This window comes from Chrysochloris asiatica, unplaced genomic scaffold (genome assembly GCF_000296735.1).
Source record: "Chrysochloris asiatica unplaced genomic scaffold, ChrAsi1.0 scaffold00340, whole genome shotgun sequence".
Lineage (NCBI taxonomy): Eukaryota > Metazoa > Chordata > Mammalia > Afrosoricida > Chrysochloridae > Chrysochloris > Chrysochloris asiatica.
The window spans coordinates 1,900,995-1,922,437 of record NW_006408858.1 but is presented as its reverse complement, the minus strand read 5'-3'; the positions used below and the strand labels follow the sequence as shown (position 1 = coordinate 1,922,437).

At 56.0% G+C, this 21,443-nt stretch overlaps 1 protein-coding gene across 1 annotated transcript; it reads right to left on the bottom strand.

The window, feature by feature from the left end:
• Positions 1-207: 207 nt before the first annotated feature.
• ARVCF (armadillo repeat gene deleted in velocardiofacial syndrome) lies at positions 208-20,718 on the bottom strand. Its single transcript, XM_006875825.1, has 17 exons — positions 20,509-20,718; positions 10,000-10,158; positions 9,341-9,867; positions 7,651-8,150; positions 7,093-7,276; positions 6,368-6,485; positions 5,534-5,705; positions 4,879-4,896; positions 4,048-4,119; positions 2,772-2,899; positions 2,355-2,505; positions 1,949-2,147; positions 1,734-1,845; positions 1,540-1,630; positions 1,255-1,308; positions 882-964; positions 208-315 (listed from the first exon to the last, which is right to left on the bottom strand). Exons 1-17 carry the CDS (start codon positions 20,716-20,718, stop codon positions 208-210), a joined length of 2,886 nt encoding a protein of 961 aa, XP_006875887.1.
• Between the last annotated feature and the right edge of the window lie 725 nt (positions 20,719-21,443).

Here is a 21,443-nt window from a genome sequence, read left to right as displayed (position 1 = left end):
TGATTCCCACAGTACCAGGGACAGAGCTGGAGACCCCTCTCCCCACCTCAGGCCTCAGTCTGTCCTTCCCTAAGATGGGTGTGTGGGCCTGCTGCGCATGAAGGGTAAACAGAGCACGCAGCCAGCAGAGATTACAAGAAGCCCCTACCCCCAAGGGTAGACGGATGAACGAAACAATCAGACGAGAGAACGTACCAGGCATGCAAGCTAGACCCAGGAGTCAACGGGCTGAGGCTTAGGGTCCCCCACGGCGTCCAACAGCCTGACCGTGGCCCTGCTGGGCCCGAGAGGAGGGGCCTTCCTGCCAGGGTCGGGCTGCAGCGGACAGGGGGTGGCAGGAAGGTGTTAGAGGCAGAACAAGGCATATTAGAGGAGCTGATGGGAGGAGCTTGGGCTGGTCTTTGGGGGCAAGAGAGGCAGGAGTAGAATAGAGGGTGGGGCTGGGGGTGAGGGCGGGTCCACCAGGAAAGGCTCAAAGGCAGCACAGCAGGCTGAGGGGAAATGGGCAGGCTCAGTTCACACAGACATGGCGTGATGCATAGACACAAGCTAGAGAGTTGCACAGAGCAGGGGGCAGAGAGGGCCACCAGGGCCCTTACCCCACACATACACATGCAAAGGCAGTGAAAACACGCTGGCCCACATGTCATTGTCTGTAAGGTCTGACGTGGCAGCCCTCTCTGATTCACAATCCCCAACCCAAAGACTCAACTCTAGCTACTAAAACCATCCTAGGAATAAGAAACACCTTATTTTCTTATTCCTAGGACCCAAGACCACCCACAGCCCTGCAGACAGCTCCAGGGCCAACTCCAAACTCAGCCTTCCAGCTGGGCCCCCAGAATGCTGCCTCTACAAGGTACCTGCCCATAGCTGCTTACTTTCAAAGGCTCCTTCTGGAAGCTTTCCCCTGTAGGATCACTGCCCCTCGCCCTTCGACCTGGCCGGTCAATGGAATACCTGTCTGTGGAGGGTGAGGAGAGCTCTAAGGGACAAGTCCCAGAGGAGCAGCAGACATCTCTCTTCAGCCCACATTGCAGGGTGCATCCCTACTTGCCTGAAGGCCTGGGCACCTCACCACCAGCTCTCTCCACCCCCTGCCTCATAGCAGCCTGGGCCCACTGCCCCTAGCTACTATCATGACTGAACCCTTGAGCCTCTGAGGCTCTGGTGGGATTCAGGCCCCTCTCTGGCTGCCCTGCCCTATCCTATTCCTTATGTACAGTGCCCTCATGCCCACCCTGCCGAACTCACCTGGACCCAGGGCATCCATGGGGATCATGTCTCTGCTCCCTGGCTTCTCATCATCTGTAAAACATGCACAGGTTGGGAGACAGCAGTGGCCACACAGGCACCCAGGCAGGCATACTCACTGAGGCCTTGAGCTGCCCTCAGCCAAGGTCTCTGGTACTTCTTGGCTTGGAACCAACAGACACCACCAGCGGGAAGGGCATACAAGAAGGAGCAGGGAAGGGGGTCCCCTCCCTGGGAGTCCTGTCTCTGTCCACCAACAGCATCACTCCCCTAGCCCACACCTACCGATGCTCTTGTCCACCAGTGGCAGTGTGCTGTCATCAAAGCCCCCCAGGCTTGGTGTCCCCTTGGGTCCCTTGGTGGTGGCAGCAGCAGACTGGGGAGGAATAAACACACAGGCATGGGGTAAAGTCAGAGGACCTCCTGGGAGAAGAGGAGGAAGGAATAAGGGATGCCCAATTTGCAGGGGGATCATTTACCTGGAAGCGGGCCTTGGTCCAGCCGTCCTTCTGTAAGGCACCGCGTAGCTCCTTGTAGCTCCACACGGTCTGTAGCACATGTGATGCCGCCTTCGCCTCACGTACAGACTGGCTGCAGCCAGGTCCCAGGTGGAGTCAGCATATGGCAGCCCAAGACCCCCACCACCTCCACCCCCAAGGGCTTGCTCCCAAGGACCTGGACCTGCCCCACACACCTGGTTGCTCCAAGTGCCACAAGAGCAGGCACACCACGGGCCTGCAGCAGTGAACGCGCATTATCCGGGCTGTCAGAAACGATCTCATGGATGGTGTTGAGTACGGCCACCACTGTGTCCTCCTCCAGGTGGGCCCCAGGCCGCACCGGCGCCTGTGCATTGCGCACATTCCTTACTAGTTCAGCCATGGCGTAGCTCCCTGAGGACCAGACCCAAGGTGGTGAGGACACACACAGAAGTGGTTAGGCGAGGGGCATGGAGACAGCCTCAAGAAAGTGTGGGCAGAACCTTAAAGGCAGGACCAGCAGTAAGGGCCAAAGAGGCAGGGTCCCTGAGCCACCCGCAGAGCTCCCCAAGAGGGACCCCAGAGCCACTGGCCTGGCTTGGTACCCCCACTGGTCCTCACCAATGAGGTCCTTGTTGCGCCGATCCAATGAGAGGTTTCGCAGGGCGATGGCCACGGCGCGTACCACCTTGTCGGTTTCAGACTGCAGCAGCTCCACAAGCACAGGCAGTCCACGTTCTTTGCGCACAGTGGCGCGGATGTATGAGGCCCACTGTGGCGGTGCAGGAGGATGCTAGGCATGCTACACATGCCACACGTGTACCTCCCACCTTCAGCTGTTCCAGCCCCACCTGTTCCCTTCAACTGTACCAGACAATAAAGGCCATCCCCAGCAGTTCAAGGACACTTCCTCCAGCCACCTTTCCTATTATCTCTCAGATGGTGGGGAGGCACTTCAACCCACCACCCCCACAAGGCGGGGCCCCAGATTTCATCTCTTGGTCCCAGTCTTATGTCCCTGCTAAACCCACTTCTCACCGTCCAGCTGCCAGCACTGAGATTCTGTAGGGCACCAGCAGCAGCCTCCAGGGTGTTGAAGTTCCGGCTCTCCGTAAGGAGAGAGAGGTAGAGACGGACCACCTCAGGCTGGTACAGCAGCTCAAAGCCTGCACACAGAGGACCCGCTACCCACAGTCACCCTGAACCTCCCTACTTGTCAGCCCCAACCACCCTGCAGCTGGGATGAGAGGCAGCCAGATATGGGGGTGGCATGGTCAGGGAATGTTAACCATTAATTTTTCCCTTAGAGTCACCCAAGGGAAAAGCATTCCCATTTTACTGAGGCAAACTGAGGCTCAGAGAGAAGGCAAGTGGCCAGATGAGCTCGTTCCTTCTGCAGCCTTGCTGCCAAAGAGATGGGCCAGACCAGTCTGGCAGCCAGAGCACCCCAGACTGGGCTGGGGTAGGGAGATCTTGATAGGACTCCTCCCAAGCATCACAGGCTCCACCCTTCCTGACAGCCTCTCCTGGATCTCCAGGATGGTGCTGGCACAGTGGCCCTGCCATGAGGGGTTCCTTCCAAGCCTCCCTGCCCCACACTGAGGCTTCTGTCAGGCTCCCTCCATCCATCCACTGAGTGTGTCTCATTTCATCAGCTGTCCCCGCCTCATGCTCCCACCACGGTGGCCTCTCTTGGCTTCCTGGTCTCCAAATACTCCCAGGACACGCCCGTCCCAGGGCATCTGCTCGGTTTCTCCTCTACTAGTACTGCCCCACCCACTCCACGTGTTGGGCTCTGGGTCACCCCACTGGTGTGGTTGGTTGTGCCTGGGACTTGGGAGACCCTGAGTACCCCCAGGCTGGAGCTCTCTCTCAGGCTGGCTGAGCCAGCCCACTGTCCCAAGCCACATGAAGGGGAAATTGGGTCTGCCCCTGTGTGAATCCTAGCCATTCTGGGGTCCCATCCCTCTGGCCCCTACCAGCATCTTACCGTGCCCTCTCTAGCCCTAATTTCCCTTGGAATGAAGCTGAGCTCCTCAGCTGAGCTACCTGGCTGGCCCCCTGCCCTTCCTGGGTTACCCTGCCCTAATCTTGACCCTGGAACTCACATACTATGTGACCTTCTAGACTTATCTACCCTGACTGAAAGAACTCATGGTGGCAATAGCACTGATTCTGAACCTTCATCTGGTGCCCAGGGACTGAACAGTCCTCCTACACGGGCTCCAGTTTCTCCATCTGATCCCCCAAGTCCTCCAGGCCTGCACCACTACCTGGATTGGCCTTAGCTTTGTCTCTGCTTCTCTCCACTCACCTTTGGCAGCCTCAGTACGCTTGGGCAGATCTAGCGTGTCAAAGTTCCGGTCCATCTCGTTGTCTTTTTTCCCTGGAACAGAAGAACAGTGGAGATAAGGCAGACCCTGTAGAGGAGGGGGAAGTGCTCAAAGATGAGAGGCTTGAAGTACAACCCTTTCCTAGCTACAGGCTTTGGGAGTGGCAACCTGTGTGCAAACTTCAGGGGATGGGAAGGAGGGCAGGGGGTTCTGGAGACAGGTGCTAAGAGCCTCTCCAAAACCCTCCAATGACTCCTTTGCAGCTGCCAGATGTGCAAGTTTAAGAGAGGCAGGAACCCCAGCTGGGCACCTCAGTAGATGGGAAAACTGAGGGCAAGCAGTGTCAGGACTTGCCTGGGTCACATGGTAAAACAGGACTCTCCCAGAAGCCCTACCCAAGCTAAACCTCCCTGAGTCTGGGGACAACATGGACCCCACCTGCAGACTGAGTGCCTGGAGCAGCCTGACCAGCCCCTCCCAGGAGGTTGTTTCTCCTTCTTGGTCCCTGCCCTGTCTAGTCTTCTCTGTCATCTTCCCCAGCCAAGCCGAGGATACAGACAAGCAGCCCTCTCTCCCAACCAGTCCAGGCCCACATTCTTGCAGCTGCCATGGGCACAGAGTTGTCATGGAAACAGTCATTCAAATAACGGGGGTAGTGGAGGGCCCTGAGGCTGGGGTCCACCTCTGAGTACCCACTGCCCCCACCAGTCCTGCTGTTGTCATGAAGACCACCCGGGAGTAGTGGGGCTGGGCTGCCTCCTGGTGCCCACTGCCCCCACTAGGCCTGGACAATGGGACAAACGAAGACTCACCTTGATGGAACCATTCCTCTGGGCGGCGGGAGGAAGCACAGGAGAGAGGAGACGAGGCTGAGCGGGGCCGCCAACCCCCTACCGGCCCTCCCGGGGTCTCGTACACCTACTGCAGACCCTGGGTGCAGGAGGTGGAACGTGGAACTTCACCCCAATTACTTTCAGGGACCAAGTGCCCAAAAAGTGGGACAGGGGAGTCAGATGAGGCCCAACCCTGGTGGGCCAGAGCTCAGGGGCAGGCAGCACAGAGCTTCAAGTGCCAGTGGGTACGGCATGAACATCAGGCCTACCTCTAGGTAGAGCAAGGTTCTGCCCTACAGGCTTTGTCAGGGCCTTTCCGTGCCCTGGGAGTGGTCAAGAAGCAGAATTTTCTGCATTTTCCCAAGCTCAGGGGCCCACAGAAGCCTCTCCCCTGGAGCTTTCCTCCTACCCTTCCCTAAAATCCCCACAGTGCTGACAGGGGAAAGCAGGGTATCAGCTTTACACACTGATTCTGCTAGCTGTGTGACCCAAGGTGGCATGGTGAACTTCGACTCCCTGCTTCCCCACCTGGCTGCCCAAGTATCCTCCAGCCTCCAGATCTGCCTGCTTGCCAGGATTTTGGAGACCCCACAGTCCAGTGGGGTATGAGTGGGACCCAGTCCCACCCACCCACCTTTGGCCTTCTTGCCACCGAAGCAGCCTGCGTCATCCCGCCTCCTGCGCTGAGAACCTGCAGCACTGCCTGGAGGTCCTGGCTCGGCCTCCTGGTACCTGTCAGCTCCAGGCACCTCCTTATGCACATGGTAGGACAGGTTTCTCACGATGCACACGCAGTTCTCCACGGACTGTGGGGAGAGGGAAGTTGGAAGGGCGTGGCCTCCCAAGTCTGTGCACATATTCTCAAGAGGCTGGCCACAGGCTTCGAGCGCAGGAAAGCCCGACCAAGAGAGCCTCCAGGGAGGAAGATGGAAGAAGGCTCGGCCCCCGACCTTGCACCTGTGTGCCTCATGTCCTTTGTGGGAGCCTGGCGAAATGATACACGGTGTTTAAGGAGAGCCTATACAGAAGTTCTGGTAGCACAATGAGTTAAATACTGGGTGGCGAACAGCAAGGTTGGTGGTTTGAACCCACCAGTCTCTCCAAGAAGAGAAACGACTGTTTCCATAAAGATTCAGTTTAAGGAAACCCTATGGGACAGTCCTACTATGTCCTCTAGGGTCACTATGAATTGAGATAGACTCTGCCAGTGGGTTTAGGTCAGATATGGGAAGCCCTGGTGGTGTACCAGTTTAACCATTGGGCTGCTAACTACCAGGCTGATGGTTCAAACCCACCAGTTACTCCACATGTGAAAGATAAGGCAGCCTTCAAAACCCTATGGGGGCAGTTCTACTGTGTGCTTCAGGATCACTTTCAGCTGGAATTGAATCCAAGGTGGTGGGTTTGCTACACCTGGGACCTTCCTGGGTCATCCCCATGTATGACCACCCCACTCAGCCCCACCCACCTTGTTGTCGGTGTCCTTCCTGCCCACAGCCGACTGCAATGCGTGCAGCAACGCATCCACCAGTCCTTCACACTCACGGAGGCGCCGCCGGGCCTCAGCACCATCCGAGCTCACATTCCTGGGGGGCCCAGAGCAAACCTGGTGACCGACCCCTGGAATCCACAGGCACTACCCTCAGTCCTACCCCATTCCCAGTCTCAAGGCCTTGCCTTTATCTACAAAACAGGCCCAATGCTGCTTGTTGGGGTTACTGGGAGAATGCATGACAGCCTAGCCCACAGTGACCAGAGTGGGATGGGGTGGCTGACCCTTTGGTGATACCAGGAATTGGGCCTCAGCCTGGCTGGGAGAAGGGGCCCCCAGTTCCCAGTTATATTGGAATGGAACAGAAATGGGAGACAAAGAGGCTTGGATCTGTGTTTGGATGAATCTCTCCAGCAATAGGCAGGCTCATGAGGGACCCAGGACTCTGTTTACAGGATCTTTGCAGGGCTTCCAGGATGGGACCATAGGAAAGGGAGATGAAGCCTCAAAGGCAGGCAGGAGCTGAAGGTCCTGGTTTCCCTCTCATGGTTACCATGGTGATGGGAGAATGGGCTGAAGCTGGGCAGAGCAGGAGAGGGTGAGAGACCACCAGACCTGTCCAGAGGGTACCCTGTTTTCAAGACTCTGGAAGGGACCTGGCTCTGTCTCCTCATCCAGGCACCCTGCCCTCATGCCCACACCTCAAGCAGCCTGATGTGTTCTTAAAGACAGTAGTCCACTCTGCATCTCTAGGCTTTGAGTCCTCGTTGGGCTCTCGCTCCCAGCCTGAGTGGGGCACGATGACCTCGTGAGTCAATGTCTGTAGGCCATGGTCAATGATGATCATCTTCAGGGGCTCGTAGGATGACAGGTTCCAGAGTGTTCCTGTGGGGTATGTGGACCAGTGCCCATGGGTTCCCACCTCTGTCCCCACAAAAAGTGTGAGAGGTCTTGGATCCCCACCCTGGGCCCAGCTGGAAGTGAACTCCTGCCCCAAGTAAGGGGCTGGGGATGCAGAAGAGGGTCCTATCACTTCATCCTCATTTCACAGCCATGTAGGCTGATGGGACTCACACTCCGGGAGTCACAAGGATTAGCCAGAGATGGTCCTATGTGTCCACAAGGCCCCAAACACACAATTCCAACCAATGTTCTGTCAGGAGACTGTCACCCTGGGACTCCAGAATCACAGGAATGGATTCAACCCTTCACAGACCAAGCCTTCCTCTACTCTCAGGCTCAACTAGATACCCACTCACCTGTGACCAGTTCTCGGACCTCATTATCCCGAGCAGCCCGCAGCAGACGCACTAGGGCAGGTACACCGCCACAGTCCCGGATGGCAGCCTTGTTGTCAGTGTCACGGCCATAGGAAAGGTTGCGCAGTGCCCCACAAGCCCGGCGCCGGACCTCTGCCCTTGGGTGGTCCAAAAGCGCCACAAGCAGTGGTAGTCCCCGCAGCTGCCGCACACGCCGCTTCACGCCCTCATTCTCAAAGCACAGGTGCTGCAAGTAGGCGGCGGCATTGGCCTTGACGGGGTCCACGGGATGCTGGAGCATGGCCAGCACCTCAGGCAGCTCGGGGTCCCGCCAGCGCGGCTCCTTGCGGGCACTGTCGACTGAAGGTGAACGCCGCACCACCCAGTCCAGGCTGCCCAAGCTGCCCCGCTCAGGCTGTGCCAGGGGCGCCGTCACTGTTGGGAACACAGGCCGCTCATCCAGCAGCTCACCAGCATCTTCTGCTACATCCTCGTAGGGCCTGTGTGAGTGAGTGGGGCGTAAGCATCTTCAGGCCAGCCCCAGCCCTGCCTGAGCTCCCCGATCACAGCTCCCTAGAAGGAGGGCCAAGCACAGAGCATTCACACCCTGGCCTCGCCAAACCCAGCCACTGGCCACTAGGGTGAGTCTTGTATCCCACCTAGGATGGGAAGCTCACTCACTCCTCTGGGCCTGCAATCTCCTTCCATGACTAGGGCCCTGGATCCCTGCTGCAGAATAGCTGTATCTTCCCAGGAGCACCAGGATGGAGGGGGGAGTCGGGGAGGTCTTCCTGTCCCCATATCCCAGTGGCCTCTGGGTAGTGGGCAGCAGGGTCAAAGGATGTTTTCTGTTCATAGAGTGACTGCTGTGAGGAGGACTTATCAAGATGAGGCTTTCGGAATTACTGGAATAACTTTTCCCTTTTAGAGAAAAGGGAAAAGCTATGGTCCATGCTCTCAATTTGCTAATCTGGGTACTCTTACTAACACTCGCCAAAAGGTGTATGTTATCCTCCCATTACACCTGTAGGTGCTGTGCATCAGGAGAGAAGCTCCTGATCTACAGAAGTCAAAGGGATAAGCGTGGGACCACCTGAGGGTGGGCATTTAAGCCACCAGTCCGCCAGAGTACAAGAATGTCTGACTGTCAGTAGCTTTGTGGGTTGTCACCATCAAATCCACTTCCCAGAGGAGGGACTGAAAGCTAGGTAAGAGTCAGGTGACTTGCCCAGGGTCACTCAGTGGGATCCAGACCCAGCTGTGGTCCCGTTCCCAGTGTACAGATTTGAAAAAACTGAGGGCAGAGAGGACAAACTCAGAAGGTATCCCAGGAAGGGGCAGGAGCCCTGAGTTCTGGGCTTCCTTCTCAGAATGATGTTTTGAGCCTTTTGTGCTCAGGTGTTCATGGCTGTCTGTCTGGAGAAAGGGCAGCAGGTGTCAGACCTTGTCACCAGCTTCTCTCTTGCTCCCCACCCACAGGAAAGATGTACAAACTTTCCCAATCGCAGGGCCTGCTCTTGTTGTATTCCTTGAGAAAAAATGCCTACAGGCTAATTAATACTAAACTGTGAACAACTGGCTTCACTACATAGCAGCAACTTGCTTGCCTGTGGACCTGGCTGGTGGCCATTCTGGGGTGAGGGAGTTGAAAGTGGACTTCCTGGAGGTGGCAACAGAAGAAGGTGCAAACCTGGTGTGAGGGCCTCTCCCACAGTCAGGCCTCCGCCGTGTGGCTGTGCTGTAGTCGGGCTCTAGCTCAGGACCACCCTCATCATCTGCAGCTAGGCTGCGTGTGTCGTCCTCCAAACCGTAGGGCTCTGCCTGGAAGCGCTCAGGCAGGGAGCGACCACCAGGCATTGTGGGCTCAGGGCCTGCTGGAAAAGCCTCCCGACGGCCAGGTAGTGTAAAACAACCATCGCAGGGGCCTGGGCCCAGGGATCCACCACGGGGGTGTCGACCACCCAGCCCTCGGGACAGGCTGCCATAACTGGGTCCATCCCGAGACTCGGGGCCATCAGGGAAGACAGCCCCACCACCTAGGTAGGCACGGGATAGCGTGGCTGCAGGACCACTGGCACGCAGTAGGAAATGCTGGTCCAGGGGGCCATCGGCAAAGGGGCCCAGTGGGGGACCACTGTCCAGCAGTGGGAGACCATCTGGGCCCACAGGCACTTGGCGCACTGTCCGTGTGGTCACCGTCTTAACCGTTTTGGTGACCTGGAAGACAGATGGGCAGTGTGAGTAGGCAGGCAGGCTTAGAGGCTGCCTGGGTGTCCCATTTTCTACATGGGAGGTAGAGGGGTGGGAATGGGGAAGGCTCCCAGGTGGTCTGTAGCCCACAGCCTATACCTTTGTCTCTGTACGCCGGGTTGTGCCATCTTCAGATGTGACAATAGACACATGGGAAGTAGGTGTGCCAGGGTCCTCCTCCACTGTCACCGTCTCCTCCAGAACCTCGGGCGCCTCTGGCATTGTGGCCAGCGAGGCCTGGCTGCCTGGGCTTTGCTCCTGGAGTAAGGTGGGTGGGTATCAGCTGGGCAGGACCACCTTGGATCAAACCAATCCCTCAGCCAGGTTGTGTGCACCTCCCCACCCCAAGTCCACCCAGTTCTGATCCCAACACCCACCTCTGGAGACCTTCTGACCCTGGGGCTCATCTTAGCCTCACAAGAGTTTGATACGACGTGCTTTTGTCACCCGCCTGCAGGAAAGGCCTTGGAAGGTCAGGACCAACCCACAAAGGTGGACAGCCTGGGCAGCCGTTTCATGGGGCCCCAAGAAGGACCTGGTTGAATCTTCAGGTGTGCCAGCCTCTTCCCTGCCCTATCCCAGGCACCAGGTACAAAGAGGACTCGACCTAGTGATTCCATCACAACTCCTTGTGGCCACGCCCAGGCTCCCTCATCCCCCAACAGATGCCTTCACAGGACAGAAATACTCAGCTTCCAGAATGCCCCGCGCACTCAGAGGCCCAAAATATTCTTGCTCCTTCCGGCCTGGACAATCTTGGCATGTTGAGTGGGCACAGCCTGGATCTGCTTCAGGCCAGTGTCTACTACTCCCACTGATCAGAACCCTGGGGGCATATTAGAGCCGGGGCAGGGTGAGCTGCATCAGAGAGGGTGCTGGGCTGGTCCTTGGAGGAAACCCCAGTGCCTCCTTCCTATACATACCCCCTCAGGATTCTCCAACCTTGACCCCCAGGTCTCACCACCTGCCTCCTTATCAGCCAGTCTGCAGCCAAGCTTGCAATTGTCCCTTGATTTTCCTGGTAAGATAGTTTGAACAGAGGTCTTTCTGAGGCCCAAATGCTTACTGGCCAGAGCTAGTCTGTACCTCTGTTGTGTGGACTCTTGTGGGGATCACAGAGTCACAGTGCACCCCTGGGCCTCTGATTATACAGATACCCAGTCCCAGTATTGAGCCATACCCCCAGCCCAGAATCAACAGCAAACCAGATGGGCAGGAAACCAAACTGTGATGGGCAGTGTGTGCAGGGTGGGTGGGGGTAGGGGGAGAGGACACGTTCCCAGGGAGCCAGGGCCAGGTCAGGAGGAGGACAAGACCTGCTCCTGAAGCCTAGGCCCCCATGCCTTGCACAGGGAGGAACAACGGCTCACACCCACATCTGCCTGGCTCTAGAGCTGGTACTCTCCTCCTGTCCCTGTCTGTGGGCCCACAGGCCTCCAAGGCCATGTACTTGGGGTGCCCCTGAGGGACTAACTAGGTGCACATCAGTGGACATGAGAGAGGTCAGCTGAGACGGACCCTGCTTAAGCTGCAGTGTGAAGTGTCTCCAGGCTGGAGTCCTGGCCTGGAGTAAAGTCTGACCCCTATCTGTATGCAATGCTAAGACTCTGGGTCTTGCCAGCTCTCTCTAGGAGCACAAAGCACATTGTAGGACAGTGTATCACTCAGGCTCTTGCCTCCCCAACTTCACAGATGGGGAAACTGAGGCCTAGGGGGGGGAAAAAACAAACAAAAACACCCACTGCCATCAAGTTGTTTCCGATTCCACACAGGGTTTTCCAAAGCTGTAAATGTACATCTTTACAGAAGCAGACTGCCACATCTTTCTCCCGGAGAGTGGCTGGTAGGTTTAAACTACCGACCTTGTGACTGATTAGCAGCCTGACGCTCAGCCCATGGTACCACTAGGGCTCCCCTGCTCCTCTAGAAGCAGGCCCTCAGAGGACCAGACACAGCTTTAGAGATGAGCAAACTGAGGACTAATGGAAAGGAACTGATTTACCCAGAACAAACTGCTAGGAGCCCTGGTGGTGCACTGGGTTAAGCATTGGTCTGCAAACCACAAGGTTGGAAGTTCAAGTCCATCTGAGTTCAAATCCACTTCAGAAAAAAGATGAGGCAGTCTGCTTCTGTAAAGATTTACCATCTCAGAAACCCTAAGGAACAGGTCTATTCTATTCTATAGGATTGTTATGAGTCGGAATCAATTCAATGGCAGTGGGTTTAGTTTGGTCATAACTGCTAATGCGCAGGGGAGGGAGGGGGACCCACAAAAAAGACGAGGCTGCAGGTAGGCCTTTAAGCAATACTTGGCCCTCGTGATTCACAAGTCTGGCGGCTTCTGAAATGTGGATTTGGGTAGGATGTGGTCTGTTAGGGGCCTGCACAGGAAAAGGGGCACACTGCTCCCTCAAAAGGAAAAGTAAATTGAGGCACAAAGTGGGGGCATGCTGGCAGATGACCAGGTAGGATGGCCAGGGCTTTCTTCTGACCTACAAGAGCACTAGGGAGACATAGTGGCTCTGGAGCAGGGGTAAGCCACCAGGCAACTGTGGCAGAGTTTACTCTCTCAGCTGGGGCTGGGGTCAAATCAGAGTTCAGAACTGGGGGGTGGGGAGCAGGCAAGGAAGGGCCTCAGGCCACATCCTAGTAACAGGAGGGGACAAGACTGCCACCAGGGGGATGTTGCCCAGGACACTGCCAGTGGCTTGGGCCCAGAGGAGATTTGCATACATTTGCATAATCAAGCCCTCTCAGAGAAGAGCTCCCCCACCCAGACCAGACACTGGGGAGGGGCACACCTCAAGACTCCAAATGCCACCCTGTGGCCCAGATAATTTCTCCCAGTGCAGCCTGTGGTGAAGGGCAACACTGCAGAGTCAGCAAGGTATGAAGAGACAAGGGCCTAGGAGAGCCAGGGTCCTTTAAGTCCTGGCTATCTTATGGTTTCACCCAGCACAGCCCTGCCTGAGCAGCTGGCAGCGGGATCCCAAAGCCCTGTGAACCCCAAGGCCCCAAGAGTCCTGCTGGCAAATGACCTCAGGGAGCTAAAAATGGGTGATGACTTCACCCAGGCTGTGGGATTGTGAGTCAGCCCAACCCAGGAAAGGCCCAGTCCCCAGACACACACATGTGTGAGCATGTATGTATGGGTCCCCCTAGGCAGGAGTGTATGTGTGCATATATGTGCATGGGCACACACACAGAAACAGGGACATCCCCTTAGGCAAGGGATGTATGTGTATACATGTGTGCATGAGCACCCCACCTGGTACACACACAGAGATAGGGATACACCTGTACCTAGCACCTCAGGCAAGGATCTATGTATGTTTATATTTGTATACATGTGTGCATGAGCACCCCACCTGGCATACACAAACAGACTAGGACACACACATACATATACCTGGTCCCTTCAGGGAGGAAAGTATGCATACATACATGCATGTATGCATCCCACCTGGTGTATGCCCATGCATAGACAAGAACACACACATACATGTAGCTGACACCTGAGACAAGGGTATGAGCACCCCACGTGGTACATATGTGTACCTGGTTCCTCAGGTAGGGATATGAACACTCTGTCACATACAACTAGGACTGGCCTATACACACATACATGCTTATAGACCTGGCCTCTCAGGGGCATGGATGCACACATATAAGCAGAGACCCACTCACACATATACATGCATCTGGTCCCTTGGGCAAGGATGTTTGTATACATGTCTGTGAGCACCCTGCCTCACACATGTATGTGTCAGTCTGCATGTTGTCCTATGAGCACTCCTTGAGAGCTGTTCCCACCTGCAGTCCAAATATGGACAAGCACTCATGTTCCTGGTTCCAAGCACACATCCATGTACACACACTTCTACCCACACATCTGGATGTTTATCTACTGCAGGATCTCACATGCTTTCAGCACATGAATCAAGAGGCCAGCAACTCCCTCAGTCACCCACCCAGGCATCCACTACAGGGACGCCTGAGCTGGCACCATCCTGTGGCAGAGATGCAGAGTTACAGGCTGGCAATCAGCACACAGTGGGCCAGTGGGTATTCAACGAGGTGGCTGAACCCCATTTGGCTCCAGTGCCCTGTTCCAGCACCTGAGTCCATATCAACCTGCTTAGACCCACCCTTAGGGTACCCCGACCCTGCAGACCTAACTGGGTTTTTCCCACCTTCACCACAAATATGCACGCTTTCTTGGATGCACTACCCCATTCCTTTCTTACATTCCAATTCCTGTCAACTGTCTCTTATCACTCCTGCTCCAGGCCTGGCATCCTCCTCACCCCCTCTTGCTGGGACCTCGGCCCCAGGGATCCAAATCCATCTGAGCTGCTACATCCGGGTCCACATAGTCCTTGGGCCAGGGAGTTCCCAGGATTTCTCTTCAGCTCCAGGACTCTTAAGCGAGTAGGACACTGCGGAGCAAGATAGACCAGCACCCCAGAGCTAAGGAGTCCCTGGAAGCCCAGGGCCAAGCACAGCCATCATACCCAACAGCTTTTCCTAGGGCTCAGTGTCCTCATCTGGAAATGGGAATGGCATCGGGCCAGGAGGAGAGGTGGGGTGAGGCAAGAAAGGCTGCCTCCCACCCCTACCCCAGCAAAAGCCCACAACAACTGCTTGCGCATGCGGGAATGTGGAGAGGAGGGGCCAAAGGAAAGAATCCAATTCCTAAAACAAGGGCCTGCCCAGTTTGGCTGGGATTCCTCAGCCAAAGTACCCTCACCACTTGGGACTTTATAGTTTAGTGAAAAATACACTGCACTGTTGAGGGCCTCACTCCATCCACAGGCCCAGCGGGACAGGTTAAGGTGGGATCCCAAAGGGGTGGCTCCACAACATCCTGCTAGGCCCCCCATTCCCACAGATGGCTATCACTAAATGATAGAGCAGCCAGATTAACAGCCACCTTCCCCAGTGTGGCCCCCCCAGACTCTGAGTCCAGGACCAGCCAGCCTGGCATTTCCCAATAGGTAGGGCATGTCAGTGTAGTAGTTACGAATCGGGCTGCTAACGTCCGGGTCAGCAGTACGAAACTACCAGCTGTTCCGCAGGAAAACGATGAGGCTTTCTGCTCCCATAAAGATTTACAGCCTTGGAAACCCTGTACATGGTCACTATGAGTCGGAACCGACTCCACAGCACATAACAACAACAACTTCATGCCCACAACTTCTGCTCTGACCTTTCAAGGTAGGAAGCTCAGCCCTGTGCAGTAGCAGGTCCATCTGCCAGGGCATGGCCCTGCCCTAACGTCCACCTAGCCTCCTGCAAAAGAGGCCAAGGGCACCAGGCTGGGGCGGGGGGCAGAACTGAGCCAGGGTCTCATCACCCTAGGGTCTCCCCACACCCCACTGGTCATGCTGTAATCCAGAATTCTTCAGGGGCAATCAGCAGCCAGATTGGCCCAGGTAGGAAGGTGTCTGAGATGAAACCTGCCTACCACACGGAGTCTTGAGCAAGTCATTTTTCCCACGGAGCCTGTTTCCTTGCCTGTTATGAGCTCCCTTAACTAACTCCCTCTTCCCGGGTGCAGCTGCTGGAAGGCAGCCTCTGCTCTGTTTTTCTGGGTGCCCCCCTTCGGCTCCTACATGTAGGCTGGGCAGCCTACCCTCCTTCCCCTCACGTGTGCCCTAGTGGCAAACAGGGTTTCCAGGAATGCAGGGTTCTAGAGTCTAAGCCCGCCCTGAAGGTGTGGAGATGACCCGGCAGGGGTGGAGGAGGCTGATCCCCGAGACTGATCGTGCTGCTCTCTCCGGCCTCAGTATCCCATCTGCACAGGAAGCGACTGCCCGAAGAGACCTCTGTCTCAGGGCACCTGCAATGGACACGCACCCCCCGGGGTCCCGGTTTCGTTCCTAGCGCCTGGACACACGGCTCAGGGCCCCGCACACCCCCAGGTCGACGCGCTCCTATCGGCCTCCATGGACCCTCGGACAAGACGCTGCCCTAGTCGGGCGTGCAGACAATAGCCGCCTCCGGCCGGCTGCTCCTCACAACAAAAGCGGATCCTCCAGGGCAAGCCTGCGCCGCCCTCCGCCACCAGGTCCCAGTCGGGCCGTCAGGACGGCAACTCCCTCCGCCCCCACCAAGTTTCAGCCAACCTGTCTGAGTTCGGCCGGCATGGGGCCGGGGCTCCGTGCGGCACAGGTCCGGGCTCGGCTCTGGTACTTCGGCCGCTCAGGCTCTGCGAACTCGCTCCCCGCGGGGGCGGATCCGGCGGCGGTCGCCCTCGAGCAGCCAATTGAGCGGGGCCGCGCCCAAGCAGGGCGGGACGCAGACCGTCCTCCCTCCCCCCACAGGCCGTGGGGCGGAGCTCTGCAGCCTGGGCAGGGGCAGGGGCGGGGGCGGGGCATGGGCAGGGGCGGGGGCAGGGGCAGGGCCCACACACTCACTGCCCCAGAGGGTGGCACTGTCTTGGTTCCTCACCCCTGATCCCCATAGGTGACAGGTTCTCATCAAGTAACTGCCCAAGTTCTCCTTGTTCAGTTTGCCTCCAGTAAATGGGCACCTATGCCCCTCCACCCACACCCACCTACTGTGGAGCAGGGTCAATAGTTCCCCTACTCTGATAGGCAGAACACTGTGGGGGTCTCTGGTTCCCTGGTCACCACTGGCCTATCCTGCTGTGAAATGGTAGATGGTAGACAGTAGTCAAGACACCACCAGCACTGGGGGATCCTGCCTTTGTGATTTTCCCAGATTCAGACCCTAACCCCTGCTTGGGCCACACAAGGAAACTTCCCACATACAGCTCACTGGTGATCTGGCCAAAGGCCCCAGAGGGGATCCACTTGGAGTTTTAGGTTTTCCCCAACAAGACACAGAAGCCCACTGCTCTGGAGCAGATTCCAACCCACTGGACAGAGTAGAACTGCTCCTTGGTTTCTGAGACTATAAATCTTAATGGAAGAGACTGCCTCATCTTTTTCCCTTGAAGGAAGCAGCTTGGGTACTTGAAGCACTGATTAGGTGGCTAGCAGCCCAATGCTTAACCCACTGAATAGGAGTTAGAGAATGTAGGAAGAATGTTGAATGACTTCGGACCAGCTACATAATCTTTTGGGTCTTGGAGCCTGGACTTGCGCCGCTGACCTCATCCTGTCCTCCACACCTTTGTTCTACTGGAAATGGTGGTCAGGGATATGAAAGTGAGGAAAAGGGATCACAGTCGGGTTTCTCCGACCAGGGTACACCCCAACAGTCTGACCTCAACATGTATGGGGGGAAGAGGGGGAGTCTGATTCTGCTGTGGACAGAGTTACCCTCTTGGGTTGTTATTGTTGTTGTTGAGTGCCATTAAGTCAACTCTTAACTCACAGCAACCCTGTAATGGGATTCCAAGGAGCAGCTGGTAGATTTGAACCTCGGACCTTGCAGCTCGCAGTCCAGTGCTTATCCTACAGCACCACACCAAGACTTCTGGGTTGTAGTTGTTAAGTGCCGTAGAGTCTGTTCTGACTCATAGGGACCCTGTACAGGGTTTCCGAGGCTGTAAATCTTTACAGGAACAGAAAGCCTCATCTTTCTCCCATGGAACAGTTGGTAGTTTCGAACTGCTGACCTTGCGGTTCGCAGCCCAATTTGTAAGCTGTACCCCCAAAAGGCAAGCAAGTGGCTCCTGCAGCATGAACAAGGAAACTGAGGCCTGAGGAAGGCAGAGCTGGGCCAGCCCAGCCTGGGCACCTAAAGCCTGGGTTTCCTGCTTTATAACTGCTTGTCCCCAAATGCCATTCAGAAAACCAAGCCTCCACTGGGCCCACTCTGCTGCCATGACTGTTATGCACACCAGCCACAAAACACACTGCGTGCTCACTGCCCTATGAGCCTATCTCCCTGCCTGCACAGGCTAGGTTGCTTTGAATTCTGAGGAAGCACTTGAGGCAGGGAGTGGGACTGGACCACTGTCACAAAGGATGCAGTTCTGATATTTAAGTGGGAACCATTTTTATCTTCTCCCAAATTTCACCAGCTGCTAGTGCTCTGGCCACACACCCACCTTGGATAAAGTGAGTTCCACAGCCCAGCCCAGGCCCCTAATGGTACCCTTATGCTCCAGTCGGACTGTCTTTCTACCAGAGGGTAAAGGGTAGGCAGCCAGGACTGTGGAACAGATCAGGGAATACAGCACCAGCAACTCCTGGCTCTCAACGCCCCAGCCTCAGTCCCTGGCTGCTCCCTCCAGCCTCTCAAACCGTGGCCCCTAGCTGCTCAGCCTGGCTCCAGCTGCTGCCTGCCTACTGACCCTGAAGTGTCTCAAACCTCAGGTCTCGGTCCTGAGCCCCAGTTTTTGGCAGTCCAGTCTGTGGCTTAGCATCTTCTGCTGAGGTTAATATGGGCAGTCGGTTTGGTATTGAGGTTATGGGGCCTGGTCAGTCCTAGTGTTTCCTGAAGAGGCCAGGCCAAAGTGGCCCACCTCCTCTAGTGTCTCCAGCAGCCCAGTAAGTCCAGCTGGAGTCCTGGGAACAACACATGCTGATTCCAGCCTAAGAAAATCAGTTCTTCCCAAGAGACAGAACACTGAGGCCAACAAGGAGGAGGTCTACAGCCCTCAAGAGGTCAGGCAACTCCAGGCTGTGGGGACATCTTCCCAGTCAGGACACTGACCCTTTACAGCACCATTTGCAAGCTGGAGGCTGTAGAGTGGAGAACGGAGCACCTAGGGTCCCCAAGGGATAATCTTGGAGTCACTGGCTATCACTATACTCAGGTGGCCCAGCTGGACTGTCCCTTCCCCTGTTGAGTGCCTGAAGTCTGGGAGACAGCAGAGTGGCCTATGCCCCACTCCAGCCTCCTAAGGACAGATTCTGTGCCTCTCCCACCTCCTGAGATCGCTCAACAGGGTGGGGTTTGGGAAAGATCACTTCCAGTTAAGGTCTGGGCAGTCAGCGGGACTGAGTCCTTGGGAAACTGATACTAAGGGAAGCAACGGGCATTTATTAAGTTCCAACCATACGCACTTTACGGGGATCTCGTGAATGGATGTTAAGAACCATCAACCAATCACTAAACAGATGAGGTTACTGAGGGTCAGGGAGAGTCACTTGCCCCATGTTCCCCAATGTGACACAGGCTATTGCTTCTAAGGCTGACATCTCCCTGCCCCCATCTTCTCTCTAGCCACAGAGGGCCCAGGCTGCTGCATGCCACCAGCATAGGCCCCAGGTTTGCATGGCTAGCCAGCAGTGTGTTTTTTTGCAGTTAGGAAAGTGCAGGTGGTGAGGCTATCCCGGGAAGAAGCCCACACAGCTGCCTGGTTTAGGAGGGCAACACTTTTGCCTGCTGTGCAATGAGCTGAGCCAAGGAAGCTGAGGAACCTGCTGGGAGGCCCCTCGATAGTCATCCACAAGGAGCCATACGGAGACACCACCCCCAGACGGCTTCCTTTCAGTTCTCTGCAATGGGTGGTAAAAAAGGATGGCAGCATACCAGTAGGGTAAGCCACCCTGACCAGTACTACCCTTGTCCCAGGAATCCATCTCCTGACGGAATAATAAAAACAACTCAGACTCAAATCCATTGGTGCTGAGTCAATTCCATCTCATAGTGAGCCCACTGACCATCTTTCCAGGATCAGACAGCCTCATCTCTCTCCTGCAGAGTGGCTGGTGGGTTTTGTACCACCGACCTTGTAGTTAGCAGCCCAATGCTTACCCATGGGGTCACCAGAGCTCCTTAGAGTACTCATAGGAAACAGTAAGTATCCCAAACACCAGGCCCCTGGCATTTCCTCAATCTACTTTCATCACTCCGGGAGCCAGGTTGAGGTACTGAGGTACAGTGGATATGATGGGTTGCGTCCAAGAGTACACCTCAAGGGCAGAGCTCTGAGGGCCCAGCCCCAGAGCAGCCAGCTTCCCACCACCTGGGTTTTCAGCAGGACCCTGAGCCCAAGTCCTTCTCGAAGCTACTGACAGATTCTGTCTACTTGCTCCAGCCTTCCCCTGATGCATGATGAAGGAGAATACCATGGCAGGGAGACTCTGGGACAAGCAAAACCCTCAATCCCTATGCTGACCACTGAACTACCCAAACTTCTTCCTGTTGTTGTTAAGTGCTGTCGAGTCAGTTCCAAACCATAGTGACCCTATATAGGGTTTTCGAGGAGTGACTGGTGAGCTTGAACTGCCAACCTGAACTGCCAATTAGTTCAAACTGACTTTGCAGTCCAGCATGTTAACCCACAGCGCCATACCAGGATTCTGAACTACCCAAACGAGACGCTACTCAACTGTTTGGACCCTGAGGGCTCCCTGAAATGAGGGGCGCCATTCTGATGGTCAGGTCCCTTCCTCACATGCTGCCCCGCACACTCACAGGGGACTTCCAAGCCCTGCACAACAAACACCCGTAGGCATTCACTTCCCTCCCCTTCCCTTCAACCCTATTATTTATACTCATAACGAGCCTTCATAGGATTTCTGAGGTGGTTCTGAACCACTGACCTTGCAGTTAGCAGTCCAGTGCTTATCCTACAGCGCCACACCAGCCCATAGCGGTCTTAGAATAAGTCATGCTTGTCTGGCTTGTGGTCCACTAGGGCCCCTTGATTATTTCCCCTTTTCCAAGTCACTGGGCTGTTACCTGCAGGACCAGCTGTTGCCAGGCCATCGGCAAGGGCTGCCCACAGCCTATGCCACCACTGCCCATCCCGGGCTGTTGGGCACGCTCCAGCTGCAAAGCCACATGACGCCGCTCCTGCTCCAGTGCCCGCGTCAGCCTCTCAAAGCGTGCCTCTTGCTCCTTCACTGAGGCCAGGATGCTGGCTGCTGACTGCACGTTGCAGTCCTCCATGACTAGGGTGCCCGCCTTCCAGCTGTAGACAAAGCAGAGATAGGTTGGGCGGGGCTGGGCGGAGGCCTGGTGAGGCCATCATGGGAACCTCTCCTTTGTTCCCTTCCCCAACACAGGACTCACTCCCCAAGCAGAACATCCAGCTCTCCAAAGGGAAGCTACATTGATTGAATTCTAAATGAAAAGCCATTAATCTGAGGCTGACCAGAAGCTACAGGCTCACTCCCCACTCTGACCTGGACTCTTCTACTTCCTGCCAGACCCAATGAACAATCTACTGAGGAGGCAGTAGGGAGAGCAGGCAAGACCAAGTACTTACTACCTCACAGGCCCTCAGCTGTGCCAAGCACATGCCAACTCACCCACCTCACAGAGGCGGGACCAGAGGCCCTGAGAGAGGAGTGATTTGTTCATTCATAGGCATACAGTTGACGCAGCTGGAGGCACAGGGGGTGAGCAGCCAGCTGTTCATAGGTGCCCTCATGCCCAGGACACAGGGCATGGAAATGCTGGCAGGCCCTGCCATCCTCCTAAGAGGAAGCAAGCTCAGGTCTTCTGGGCTGTGGCCCAGTACTGGGGCTCCAGAGCCCCACGGGGAGGTTAGAGGGCAGGGGTGGCCCCAGAGACATGCCAGCACTTTCATTCCAGCTGGCTTCCTGGCTTCCCAACATGTTTGTTTTTCACGGGCAAGAAGGATCAAGATCCAAGCAGCAATTAGTGGCCGT